This window comes from Microtus oregoni, unplaced genomic scaffold (genome assembly GCF_018167655.1).
Source record: "Microtus oregoni isolate MIOR12 unplaced genomic scaffold, Mior012 000004F_ref0000308, whole genome shotgun sequence".
Taxonomy (NCBI): domain Eukaryota; kingdom Metazoa; phylum Chordata; class Mammalia; order Rodentia; family Cricetidae; genus Microtus; species Microtus oregoni.
Window position 1 is genome coordinate 60,207,110 of NW_024543063.1, and position 14,357 is coordinate 60,221,466.

At 38.2% G+C, this 14,357-nt stretch overlaps 1 protein-coding gene across 2 annotated transcripts in view; it reads left to right on the forward strand.

Moving 5' to 3' along the window:
• Positions 1-14,357, forward strand: part of Rpgrip1l (RPGRIP1 like) — a 110,811-nt gene that overhangs the window by 35,177 nt on the left and 61,277 nt on the right. Inside the window, exons 11-16 of one of the 2 annotated variants that reach the window (XM_041649606.1) lie at positions 4,112-4,123; positions 4,463-4,569; positions 4,880-4,930; positions 5,629-5,808; positions 6,418-6,535; positions 10,129-10,581. In XM_041649606.1, coding sequence (XP_041505540.1) covers positions 4,112-4,123; positions 4,463-4,569; positions 4,880-4,930; positions 5,629-5,808; positions 6,418-6,535; positions 10,129-10,581 — 921 coding nt within the window. The remainder of the gene's footprint in view (positions 1-4,111; positions 4,124-4,462; positions 4,570-4,879; positions 4,931-5,628; positions 5,809-6,417; positions 6,536-10,128; positions 10,582-14,357) is intronic. The other variant, XM_041649607.1, reaches the window with a different exon arrangement.

Here is a 14,357-nt window from a genome sequence, read left to right on the forward strand (position 1 = left end):
CTGTAATCATAGCACTCAGGAGACCAAGACAGAAGAATTGTAAATTCCAGATCCCTTGGGCTACATAGTAAGACCCTGTGTTAACAACAACAAAAAGGCAAATATAGACTCAGTTGTACTATTACCACAAAGTCACATTTTATTGACTAAATGGAAGAGAATTTTTCATGTTTAATGTTCCTAAAATTAGAGTGCATCCATAAGCAGTAACACCTTAAAACTGGTTAGACATGTTTTATACATTTCAACAAGCCTGAAATAGGAACACATACTCGATGGAGTCTTTATTCCAGTGAAGCACAGTAGTCAATATTTTCTACCACGTGCTCAAATTGACTGATATGTTAATTATGAGTATTTCTAGAGGACTGTTGATGGGACTACATGGTGACATGACTTCTTACTTAGCAGGTTTCTTATCTTAATGTCACTACTGAGTCTTACTGGAGTGCTGCATCTTAATAGTTGCTCAGTAAATACATGAAGTAGAGGTGCCCTATCGCCCCATTCCATTTTCCAAAATAGATAAATTGCACATTCTTAAATGACAAGGGAAATAAGGAATAGCAAGATAGCCCAGCAGGTAAAAGCATCCTGCCACCAAGCCTTACAAACTGAGTTTGATCCCCCAAGTCACACATGGTAGGAGAGAGCTGCCTTCTGCATCTTGTCCTCTGTGTCACGCACACCATGGCCCCCGCATTCCCCCCACACATACACAATAAATAATTACATAATTAATTTTACAGAGAAAGGGAAATGAAATAAACCTATTTTATTTCTATTTTCTCTGCATTTTCTTAAAGATATCAAGAATTCCAACATTTTGTCTTCCACACATCTGAATTGATTCTCAAAGGGTAGAATCTTAATTTCTTTTTAAACTATTGTTTTTAATTTATTTGGAGAACTCTTATTATTAAGTATTGTAGTTGCTCAGATACTCTAATTTGCCTAGTCCACCCCCATCTTCTTTGCTGGTTCTTCCTTTAAGGATTTTCTGAATTGTGAAACACATGAAAGAGGCCTAGGCCCTGTTGCAGCCCTCGAGTCAATCTTCCTGATACTTACGGTTCTGTGTTGGTGTATGTGTGGATTTAGTTTTATAATATGCCCTTTTAGTCACTGAATTTTGAGTCAATATTCTGGTAGAAATTTAAACCCATGTCACCATTGTTGACAGTGCCTGTTACAGTTTCTCAGTGTAAGATATCCTGAAGATGATTCTGCAGTTGCTTATGATACATATTCAGGAAGTAATTTTTGACATCATAGGCCAAATCTTCCGACATGAAAACCCTCCTTAACACATTAATATAATTATTTTCTAAGTAAAAGTTGCTGGATCTGTGATTTTCCAGTTATTTTCTCTGAAGGGTTTAAATTTACAAATCTAAGAATTTAAGTCTTTATAAAAATATTCAAATGAATCAAAGAAAATAAGTTAAAATAATATGAAGAAAAATATTCTAGATTTTAATTATTTTGGGGAAATAAACAAAAAATTTGTAATTATCTATTTAAGGAAGTCTTTGAATATGATGAAAGTTCCTTTCGTGGTACAGATTTTGAGATGGTTTAATTTGACTGTGAACTCTGCTCACACATTTGCCTTCTCTTGTATCAAGTGTCCCTTGCCGAAGATGCTTCCCTGGCTTCTTGTAGTCATTCATCTAACCGGCAAGTTATTTTTAGAGAATATTCACCTCTTTATTCAAGGTACAAATTAGTTTCAGATTGTGTGAATATGTGGGGAAGGATATGTAAATGCAGTTTGCATTTGGTTAATGCTTAAATTAACTGCATGTGTTTAAGGGCTTGCTTTTGAACGTTCCTTTCTATCTTTAGCTGAAATGCATAATTCAGCATAATGCATATGGTTATATTGATCACAGCTGAAGATATTAGCACAAAGGAGCTCTGAAAATTGTTTAGTTGAATTGTTCTCTGCACTGTTATTAATGGCGTGCTGGAAGAATGTAAGTTTAAAGAGTGAAATGGTATCTCATTTGAATAAAATGCTGTTTAACTTAACCTGCTTTTTGTCAAATCAGAAGGTAAGGCGGTTGTTTTTCATCTCCTGCAGAGTGTTTTGATTTTTCATATTATAATTCAGCAAGCCTGCTTCCTCTTTGAACTGTAGCCGTTTGGTACTTCTTAAAGACCCAAAACATATTCTAAATAAGCAGCTTGATAAAGAAAGACTCTAGTGTATAATTCTACATAAATTCTGTAAAGAGGTCAGCAGTGCTCAGTGGTGTTTCTTCATTAAGTTATTCTCCCACAAATGGCATTCTATTTTTAAAATATCAATGAATGGGGACATAGCTGTCAAAACAAAAAAAGAGTAAAAGGATGGAAATGCTCGTATAATTTTATTTGTATCTCCTGATATATTCATAGAATATATATATATATTTCAATTCTTAGAATTGAAATGATTAAAAAAAAACTAGAGCATAGGAAAGATCACAGTGTACACTGTGTCCATGCTAAGAAGGAGCAGTGTGCCAGTGGACAACGGTTCCCAACCTTCCTAATGCTGCGACCCTCTAATACAGTTTTTCATGTTGTTGTGAACCATAAAATTCTTTTCGTTGCTACTTTGTAACTGTTTTTGTTGGTACTTCATAACTATAATTTTGCTACTGTCATGAGTCATAATGTAAATATCTCTGTTTTCCAATGGTCTTAGTTGACCCCTGTGAAGTTCGACCCCCAAGTTGAGAGCTGCTGCCTTTGTGCCTTAATTACATCTTAGAGTTCCTGCTTGTGCAGACCACAGAGTGAATTCAGTTACCATCAGCACCTAGGGTTCCCCTCTCTCTCTTAGTTACCGTTTTTGTTGTTACTTTTCTTAGTCTGTCATTATACCATTCGTTGTTATTTTGTTATTCTCTCTCATAGCCCCTCTGGCTTCTAGTTGTTTTAACTGGATCAGTACAAGGAATACCACATTACCATTGTATCCCCCACAAAAGTTTATTTTGTAAGAATTCATAATGATAATTAATGCTAATTTTTAGTTGAGAGACAAGTGCTTGGCCTATACCTTCAAACTTTTGAGGTGTTTTTCACTTTGAAATTCCTTTAGTTTACTGAATTTAAGTAATTTATACCATATGATAATATACAATAACCTTTAACTTTATATCCATATAATAGAAGTGTTTGTGTATTTAATAAAGTATCTCTGTATCTTTATATACTTGAGGATTTCCAGGAACTATATGATATTAAAGTCTTACCAAATTTAGTCCATTTCCTCTTAACTGTGTAATTTAACATTTTTATTGTGTGATGTATTTATAGCTTAGGGAAACAAAGCCTTCAAAAAAGGCAGAGACATATTTCTATATAACATCCAGTCAGACTGCAGATGCATTCATGGGAAGAATTCTTGGCAAATGTGTTACTTAATTTTTTATTAACAAAAGGAAAGAAAATGCACAACTTGAATTGAATTTATTTTAATAAACAAAAATTGAGATCAAAAAGAAATTGAGAGACACACTCTGGATGGCATGATCTAGAAGTGGTCCACCAGGAGTCAGCAAAGCAGAGTAACTGCCCACCACAGTGAAGACCGTGGGAGTACACTTAGGAACACACAGCGCTAAAGAATGTAGTGCACGTGCCTGTGGCCATCAGTGGCTTTTCTGTTTAATGTGTCTATGTGTTTTTGCCTGCATGAGTTTCTATATACCATGTGCATGCAGTGCCTGCAGAGGCCAGAAGAGGGTACCAGATTCCCTTGAAATGGAGTTACAAGTGGTTACAAGGTGCCATGGGGGGTGGCTGGAAATTGAACCCAGATCCTCTGGAAAAACCGCCACAGCTTGTAACTGCTGAGCCATCTTTCTAGCCCATGTCCTACTGATGGCAGGAACCGTGAGCTCAGAATACAGTTGAGTTATCATTGGTGCTGCTTCAAAATCTCTCCTGTTGGAACAGATTTGTTAGGGATATGGCTGATTAAGTTATGAATTTAGAGTTTATAAAATAAGTGATCTTGTTTTAATACAAAGACTTTATGCTAAGTAAGGAAAAGAAAATTCAAAAAAGTCAATCAGAACACTAAAAAACAAATTTTTTTTTGCATGTCTTTCAGGACCCTTAATAAGTAAGTAAAAATCATATATTTAGAAATGTATATTCTTAGGCATTTTAAGTAGAATGCTCCTTTGAAGTTCCAGAAACCACAGTTTCCTTGTATTCATGCGGGGAACTGAAGTCTTAAGTTTCTGATAAGCGAGTGAGTCATGTGGTGGGCACATGATGGTGTCCATTGTGTCCTCGGCCGCTGCTGCCTTCATCTAAGGGGCAGGCTCCTGTCTCCTCTGGCCTGAATGGCACTAGAGCCAGCTTGGTGTGTGTGTGTAGCCGAATTTAAATTTGTTTAAAGGTGTTCTTCAACACAGTTCTCACTTACCTTTCTAATCGTGCTGACTTTGTTTTTAAGACCAAAATGAGAAGCTCATGCAAGAGAACAGAGAGCTCCAGCTGCAGTGTCTGCAGCAGAGGCAGCAGCTGGATGAGCTGAAAAGCCGCATGAGGTTTTTCAACCAGGTGACTTGTTCCCTTCTTCAGTGTGCGTGTGTGTGTGTGTGTGTGTGTGTGTGTGTGTGTGTGTGTAGCACAGAAAGAAACAGTGCACAGCAAAGCAAGAAACATAGATGTGTCCTTTGGTTTATTAGCTAGCATACCTGGTTGTTTATGTTCTGTGGGGCTGTTCTGAGTAGCTGAAATATCCTGAGTACTAGGTTTCTTAAATTCATGGCCTCCGGGTTCCTAGTCAGTCAGTCTAGTCAGTCAGTCTCATGGGAATCTGTGCTGGAAGCTAACCCCTCACTGTGGGCTCTGACTTTCTTTCTCACAGGAGAGTGATATCGATGCTGATGACCTGAGTGAGGCACTCCTGCTTATAAAGGTAGCATTTTCAAAATGAGCCATCGAGTCCATGACTCCCTGTTTCCATATAATGATGACCTTTGTCTATAAACCATAATTAGAGAGTAAATTATTTGTGCATATTCTAAAACTCACTGCATCTTAGTGCATGCATGTCTGGGGGGAGAGGGGGAAGTGATGGAGAGAGAGCACAATGATGTACTAAATTCGGGAAATGGTTAGATGACATTTAGTTACAGCATATGCATATTTCATAGTGACACCAAAGTCACATTAACGTTGAGCTCAGCACTCTTATTTAAAGCCCTACTTTAAATTGACTACAAAAGACAATTTTTTTTATCTGACCCACTGTAAAACCAAGCTGGCCTTCTTAAACGAGGTGTTGAACCATAAATATAACGCAAAGGTATTGTTTAGTTTTGAGATACTGTTATCTACAAGTATACTTTTTATGTTTATATCATAGTATACATTTAGATAAGATGAAAAATAAATGTTTGTGATTTCATTTTTTATGAAGTTGATAAACTATTTTTGTTTCACTGTAATTGTTTTAAATATATATGCAAATGTATATATTAGCAATGCTTTGTTTCTAGTAGAAAAATGGAAGTGTGTGAATTCAATTAAAGTGTTTCTTGATGGATCACATTAATTCACACGGCCACATTCTGCAAATTCTTGTTCCAATTTAAACTTTTGGTTTTACTTTAGGCTCAGAAAGAACAAAAGAATGGAGACCTTTCATTTTTAGAAAAAGTGGACAACAAACTTAATAAAGATCTAGAACATTCCATGAAAGAACTTCAAGCAACTCATGCAGAAACAGTACAAGAACTTGAAAAGACAAGAAATATGCTAATTATGCAACATAAAATCAATAAAGACTATCAGGTACTGTCAGACACTAAGTCAAGACAGTGTATTTTCTGTGATACTCTCCTAATGATTGTCTTTTCAGAGAAGCTTTTGCATTACCCTCTTTTATTATCTGTTGTCGCCTTTATTAAGTATTAGTACATTCCTGTAATTCAGCCCTGTAACTACAGTTGGGGGAAGTAGTTTAAAAGCAGATGATTGAAGCCTTGTCTTAGGGAAGTTCCTGGTGGCAGTAACCTCACCTCTACTAGTGTCAGTGTAGTCTGCAGTGAGTCGTAGTGACCGTCCAAAAGCCCCGTCACAGCTGTCTCTGTCAGCTTTCAATAGTATGAACATTTGGCTGCAAAAAAGGAAGCCACTGCCCTGTAAGCTTTGTGACAGGCGGGCACCGTGATTTAGAGCTCCTGCTAGCCATCCAAAAAATGTTCAAATCATCCTGGCTTTAAAACTCCAACTAGAAGTACTTGATTCATAACATGGTAGCCTTGAGTTCCATCTAGGAAACGTTTGAATCCTAGCATGGTGGTTTTACAGCTCCTTCTTCAAATGCTTGGCTCAAAGTCGCTTTGACAGATGCAAATAGGATAATCATAAGTAGTGGACCTTGCTGTCTTTTATTTTTAGATGGAAGTTGAGGCGGTGACTCAGAAGATGGAAAATTTGCAGCAAGATTATGAACTCAAAGTGGAACAATATGTTCATCTTCTTGATATCCGGACTGCACGCATCCAGAAGCTTGAAGGTACAATGTGCACAATTTTATGGCAGTTGAGAATGCCGTCCAAACCCTTGCTCACAATATCTTTCTGCTCTGTTTTTTTCCAAGTTTGAAGCTGGAATAAGTTACCAAATGACTATTTCATCTTATTCTCTTCTACTGAAGAATTTTTAGTAGGAATTTTCAACAATTCGCTGCTTTCAGATTCAGTATGGTGATCAAGATTTCACAGTGGTCATAAAGTGTCACAGACTCAAGTCTCACACACCTTTGTGATTTCCCCTCTAGCAGCATGAGCACCTTAGCCAGTTCTAAGTGCTTGCTCTTTATCAGATTTCACTTTGCCCATTCCCAGCACCAGCTTTTGTTCCTGATGTTTTTTCTGCCTGAACTTCTTTTCTTCCTTGACATCAAGATAATACCCTTCTGTATTAGCATGCCAGGAAATGGCTCTGCTTGAGTCAACCACCATCCCTTTACCTGAAATGCCCTCACAGTGATTTTCCAACTTTAGCAAATACAGACGTTATCTTAAAGAGCTCTGTGTGGCAGTACATGCGTGGAATCCCAGTTTTCTAGGGGATAAAGCAGGAGGAATACAGATTCAAAGCCAGCTTGCCCACCATGATGATTCATGGTCAGCCTGGGCTATCTAGAGAGATCCTATCTTAAGAATGTATGTAAACACAGAAGGTTCTATACTGCCTCCAGCTGTATGTGCACTTTGTATCTCAAGTGACAGTGGACACTTTATGCACTTCCCCAGCTAGAAGCCACAACAACCCTCTGCTTCTTTCTGCCACTTGTCTCACTTCACATCTAGGATGATTTTTCTTATTCTTAGGGTAGAGCGTTTGTGTCTGTCACACACACATGCACACATGCATGTGCACTTGTGTATGTATGTGATGGCCCCTTATCTTCTGTGAAATCTGTATGTCCTAGGGTGGAGTCTGTGTGTGTGTATGTGATGGACCCATATCTTCTGTGAAATCTGTATGTTCTGTAGACAGAACATTATATTGTGTATTATATTGCCATTGTTTCACTGATACCTGCTATGGTATGAATGTCTGATGTGGGATTTCCCTCTGTATGCTGTGAAATATTAGTTATAATTATAGTTTTCCTTAGTTATAATAAAAGATAAAGTAGATATAAATATTGTAACTGTAATTCTTGCTTGATACCTGTTTTATTATATGTAACTGTACTAGGTTAGAGTGAAAACCTTCCTTTTTATATAGACAGAAAAGGGGAGGTGATGTGGGATTTCCCTCTGTATGCTGTGAATACATTTGGTTAATAAAGAAACTTCTTTGGGCGGTGGTGGTGCACGCCTTTAATCCCAGCACTCGGGAGGCAGAGGCAGGTGGATCTCTGTGAGTTCGAGACCAGCCTGGTCTACAGAGCTAGTTCCAGGACAGGCTCCAAAACCACAGAGAAACCCTGTCTCAAAAAACCAAAAAAAAAAAAAAGAAAAAAAAAGAAAAGAAACTTCTTTGGGCCTTTTATAGCACAGAATAGGGCAAGGCAGAAATTCCAAGCAGATAGAGGAAGAGAGAGGAGTCAGGGAGAAGCCATGTAGCTGCAGCAGGAGACAGACAGCAGACACCAGATGGAACATTACTGGTAGGCAACAACCATGTGATACACAGATTAATAGAAATAGGTTAATTTAAGATATAAGAGCTAGCCAATAAGAAGTGTGAGCTAATAGGCCAAGCAGTGTTGTAATAATACAGTTTTTGTGTGATTATTTTGGGTCTGAGCAGCCAGGAAAAGAGCAAGTAGTCTCTGCCTACAAATATCATCCCTAGAGTTTCTGCATTGAAAACTCAACAGCAGTGCTTCAGGTTTCCCCGTCTGTATTCTTGCTGTCTACTGTTTGTTTATGATGCCTTAGAGGCTTTGATTGTGTTTATGGAATGAATTGTTGAGTACAGGGGACAAAAAAAGTGTGCCGGTAAAGGCTTGCAAAGACTTGAATGAAGAATCTTCACTTAGTGACCTCCTTTTTAATCAGTAAGATTCCATGAAACAAACTTTTATTGAGTACTGCCTGGAACAAAAGGTACATAGTGATCTTTGACTTCTGGAAAGTTTTGTTCAGTCAAATAAAGGCATTTAGTTAGTTCTTCATAACCAAGAAGTTCTCAAAGTACCCCCAGGTTCTCAACCTAAACTGCTGTAGAAGTCTGCACTGATAAAACTAGTTTTATAATAATATGTTATTTGCCTTTATCATTTTTATTTTCTTACAAGTTTATAATGGAGTTTCCGGAGGCTATATGATGTGTGACATCACAATAGATTAGACCTAACTACAGATCCATATTCCATATTCTTTGCTATTAAGCCAGATCAGGAAAACATATATAAAAATGTTTTTTTAAAAATTTGAAAGGATTAAAAGAATGCCACTCTCCTTACTTTTTTGGAAATTATAACTTTGAAAAAAATAAATGCTATGATTTATTTTAACATATAATAGGTTATTGTTGTTACACGTAAAAAGACATTTTTTTCTTTTCAGTATGATCAATAATAGTAAGTATAAAGAGTTATCAATAGTTATCAAAAGATTTTTCAGATCCCCAATAACTTTTAAGACTATAAAGTTACTGATGAGATAGACTACTCAAGTACTGAAGACAGTGGACATCAAAAAGACTAGTGCTTACCAATGTAGAAACCAGCAAACTAGCAGAGAGAAAGACCTATAGGATGAAAAGAGACATAAGAGGAGGGGGACAATGACATGGAAGTCAAGATAGAGTAATAGTTTTAAAAGGAGAGTGTTCATTACCCTGAAACAAAGAAAAGAAATAACAGAAGGTCAGACACTGCCCAGTCTAGAGCTGAACTGGCTCCTGGTGACTTTTGAAGGGTACTTTCACAGAGGACTAAGGCAGACCTTGTGCAGGAGTGTCTTATAGGGGCATGGAGACACATTTTATTCCTTCTGGAAATGTAAGCGTAATACTAGGGGGAAGCTGTGCATTTAGAAAGATGCATAACCTTGAAAAAACAGCCTTATAAAGTATAACTGATACAATTTTAACTGAGGATTTAAAGTATAAGTTAGTTTAGTTTAGGCCTGTGTATACAACTGTAAAACTATCACCATAATTGAGATGTAGGGCATATCCATTACCTCCCTGCAAGGAGGAGCAGACGTATCCTATTAAGTTAAAGATATGGTATTGGGGACAAAAGAGGTGTACTCTGTAGGATACAGCAAAGCTAAAGGAGCGCATGGCATCTGAATAGTGACCTCAGCTGTCACCTGCCCTTTCTTCTTCCTCTTTCTGCTAAGGCTATCTTACAACTAAAGGTATAATTGTTTTCATTTTTATTCTTTTAATTGTAAATTGATGAATTAGAGCTGCATATATTTTGAAGTTGTAATTTTTTTGTTTAATGACTGGTGTCAAAGCAAGTCTTGAGGGATTTTTGTTGTTAATGAGCATTATTTGAAGAAAATAGCAGTACAGTTATAGACTTTAAGGTGAAGAATATTGCTGAAAGCTGCAGACATCCAGCTGCCTCGGAAATTAGCGTGCATCTGCACATGTGAGCATGTTGACATGTCTAAACTTTGCCTTCCCTTGCAGCCCAGTTAAAGGACATCGCTTATGGCACTAAGCAGTACAAATTTAAAGCAGAAATCATGCCAGATGACTCTGTTGATGAATTTGATGAAACCATCCACCTGGAACGAGGAGAAAACCTGTTTGAAATCCACATCAATAAAGTCACCTTTTCTCCTGAAGCCCTGCAGGCATCTGGTGACAAAGAGCCTGTCACTTTCTGTACCTATGCTTTCTATGACTTTGAACTGCAGACCACTCCCATTGTTCGAGGCCTTCACCCAGAATATAACTTCACTTCTCAGTATCTTGTCCACGTAAACGACTTATTTTTGCAGTATATTCAGAAGAACACTGTCACTCTGGAGCTCCACCAAGCCTACAGCACAGATTACGAAACAATTGCAGCTTGTCAGTTGAGATTCCATGAGATTCTAGAAAAAAGCAGCCGAATATTTTGCACAGCAAGTTTAGTTGGTAAGTACAGTTTGTAATCTTTGGATATTTGAATCGCTACGTTGGCTTATGTGTTCACTGGCATTCTTCATTTGTATCTTTATTTTTAAAGATTTATTTTATTTTATGTGTACAGTTATTCTGCATCTGTGTGTGTGTGTGTGTGTGTGTGTGTGTGTGTGTGTGTGTGTGTGTACCACATGCATGCTTGGTGCCATGGCTCCCCTGGAACTGGAGTTACAGACAGTTTGAGCTGCCATGCGGGTTCTGGAATTGAACCTGGGTCGTCTAGAGGAGCACCCACTGCTCCTAACTACTGAGCCATTTCTCCAGCCCCTAATTTGTTTCCTATCTTATACATTAAGGGCATTTTGGATAGGGACAGATCTTTGCTTACAAGTGATTGAACTATCTTTAATATCATGAATGGTGGTGCAAAATAGCTATTAATGATTATGATCTTTATAAATAGCCATTAAACTTTAGGAAGTCAAATGTTTATTTTGATATTGATACTTAAAATGTTCATTGTGCTACATTCCTCAAATGCTTCTGAAGATATGTCAACACTGAGTTATAGGAATACTAGTTAGTGGTAAATGGTAAATAAGGCAGACAACGCCTAAGCCTAGAGGAGAAGATAAGTGCACACACACACACATACATATAGATGTAATATATGTGTGTGTGTGTGTGTGTGTGTGTGTGTATAGTAAAGGCAAGAGAACCTGCCCAGTCCACCAACTGTAAAGCTCAATGAGCCAGAAGAGACTTGTGGTATGTAAAAAAGAGTTAACAACTAAGGTGAAAAGGCTTTGGCAGATATCAGACACTTGTCTGATACAGATTCACCACCAGCACAGATCCCAGAAGAGATAAGAGTTCATAACTCTCCCCCTACATCTATGCACAGCACTGAAATCATCTCCTATTATCAGAAACTCCAAAGAAATCAGTCTAACACTTCCTCTTGTTTGTTCCTTTTTTAAAAAATTTCTTGGCTTGGCTGTGGTGTACACCTTTAAGCCCAGCACTCAGGAGGCAGAGACAGGAGAATCTCCGACTTTGAGGCCAGCCTGGTCTACAAAGTGAGTTCCACAATAGCCAGGGCTACACAGAAAAACCCAGTCTTGAAAAATAAAGAAACAAAAAAATTTCCCCTGTTCTTCCATGTTTTTCTTTTTAATACACTTGCAATAGTGATGTTTTCATTTCATAATGCTGAAAAGTTATGGTTTTATTTATTCCATTTTCTATATTTGTCTGTTTGCACATAATTTTCCTTATTGGTCAGTCTATTTTATTTTTAATTTTCTAAAATACTTTTTTTCTTTTGTGTTTCCACTTTCCTTTTCTTCCAAAATACTTTTTAATTAATTACTTTTAATTTTTAACTAGCAGCTCTAGACTTGGAAAGCATAAGTACACCATGTGTACTCACTCCCCAGTGCGAGTATACTTGTTCTCCCTCCCTGCTGCTTGTACTGACACTCTTCTTCCCTACCCTTCCTCCTTCCTCGCCATCTCTTCCCACTCCTGTTTAGTTAGGGCAGCTTGGTTGAGCACGAGTACAGGGCTCTTTCCTGGATTATGGACACTGTACTAATCTCTATACTGCTGAAGAGATGTTACCTCTTCCCCTGGTAACCATTAACTGGCAGTAGCTCCTCAGGAGAGAGTGGGGCCTCATGAGCCAAACCCACTCCCACCCTCCCGCCATCCATGAAGAAGTGTTGTTCATGTCTTGTGCAAGGTACCCACAGCTGCTGAGTGTTCACCTTTGAAATGGCCTTGCCATATCCAGAATTGTTTTATAATGGCTCCCCTACCCTCTGGCTCTTATGGTCTTTCTGCCACCTTTTCTACAAATGTCTTATGGGTCTGGGGGGTAGGGGCATATAGATGTCCAGTTTAGGACTGAGCACTCAACAGTCACATATTTCTAGCTCTCTGGCCACTTAGGGCTCTTTGCATGAACTGCTGCGAAAGGAGTTTCTCTACCCAAAGCTGAGAGTAACACTAGTCTATGGGTATAAACATAACATCGTTAGAAGACAGTTTGTCTTATGTTCATTAGTAAAACAACAGTTGTAGACCCCCACCCACCCAAGGCCTAGATGATCTTACCAGCCATATGCTTTTGACCATAGTACCAAGCATGTATTCCCTCCCATAGGGCAGTCCCCACATCCATCCAGATAGCAATTGGTACCCCAAACCAGTCAGGGTACTGTTCCACCAGTAGGCATTTCTTGCCTGACTGCTTGATACTATAGCTTGTAAGGTCCACGCTATGTATGACCAGTCAGGGTTTTTCTTTCCCAGCAGCCACAGCGCTTTCTGGCACTATGAAAGCCAGCCACCAGAGGGAAGCGTCCAGTTTAGTTCCAGGTTGATTGTCCTGTGACCAGTATCTGAAGTGTGTGGTGTCATCACCAATAGTCTTCCCCTGTAGTTCTGTGGGCAAGAGCGATGACAACAGCCCCTGTTGTTTTCAGAGCTCCTGAGGCTCTCCTGACAACCACTCAGAGAGATGTGTTCTACAACTGGCACTGAAACTTTGGTGTTTAAAGACAAAACACAAAAAAACATGGCTTCTGGGAATAGTATTTAGAGTACTTCTATTCAATGTCTGTTTCATGCTTTAGTTTCCTTATAAAGTAGTAGCTTTTTCTATGGCTTTCTTATTCATCCCTAATTTTGTTTCGCCTTCTCCCCCCACTATACTCTTAGTAGAATTTTTACTTGATCTTACTGGTTTAGGGTTTTATATTAGTCTTATTCTTATATTTTTCTAATGTTTTCAAGGTTTCGTGTTTGGGAGGGGAATCTCCTTTTTGTTTATTGTTCTTATTTCTGTCTCTTGTTTTTTCTCATATACCACAGCATTCTTCCCAGACTCTTCATTTTCCTTTTATTTAACTCTGATCTCTTTGTTTACCAGTTTTCTACATCCTTCTTTTATCTAATTCATTTATTGTTTCTACTTCCACATTTACCCTAAATAATGTTTAGCTTGGGCCGGAGAGATGGCTCAGTGGTTAAGAACACTGATTGCTCTTCCAGAGAACCTGGGTTTAATTCCCAGCACACACTTAGCAACTCACAACTGTCTGTAACGCAACTGCCTATAACTGTCAATACCCTCACACGGACATACATGAAGGCAAAACAAAAGTGCATATGAAATAAAAATCAATAATTAACTTTATAGCACACTGCACAGCAGCTCTCCGTCTGCATGGTCACTGGTGGATGCTAGTGGGCTGTGAGTGATTTAGGGGTGTCTCGTACCACGCATGGATGTGCTGTTTGCTTTTTCTCAGTAGGCCCTCAAGTGTAGGTGACTCAGTAAGGAAATCCTCAGATAAAACTGAGATCAATATCCAAGCAGATTGAAGCACAAATCACAATACAAGAACCAGGAAAATGCAAGAAGCATTGACTCCTCAAAAATCATAACACCTTAACTGCTGAACTCTGACACACTGAAGTCATTGAAAGGGCAGGTGAAGACATGACTAATAAAGTTACCAATGGCCTTAAAGAAGATACACAGACAAGAAAATGCACTTGATTAGGACCTGGGAGAAAATCAGTAGTACTGAGAGGAAAGTCAGAAAATTGATTTTTAAAAATCCTGCAAGGATATCAAGAAAGAGGGAGTGTTAATGTGAAAACTTGAGTGAATGAAAATTTTAAAAAACTACAGTGCAAAGTGGCACTAACAGACTAGACTCCACTAATCAAGAGAGAATATCAGGGATAAGGACAAGGTCAAGGAAATACATTTAATA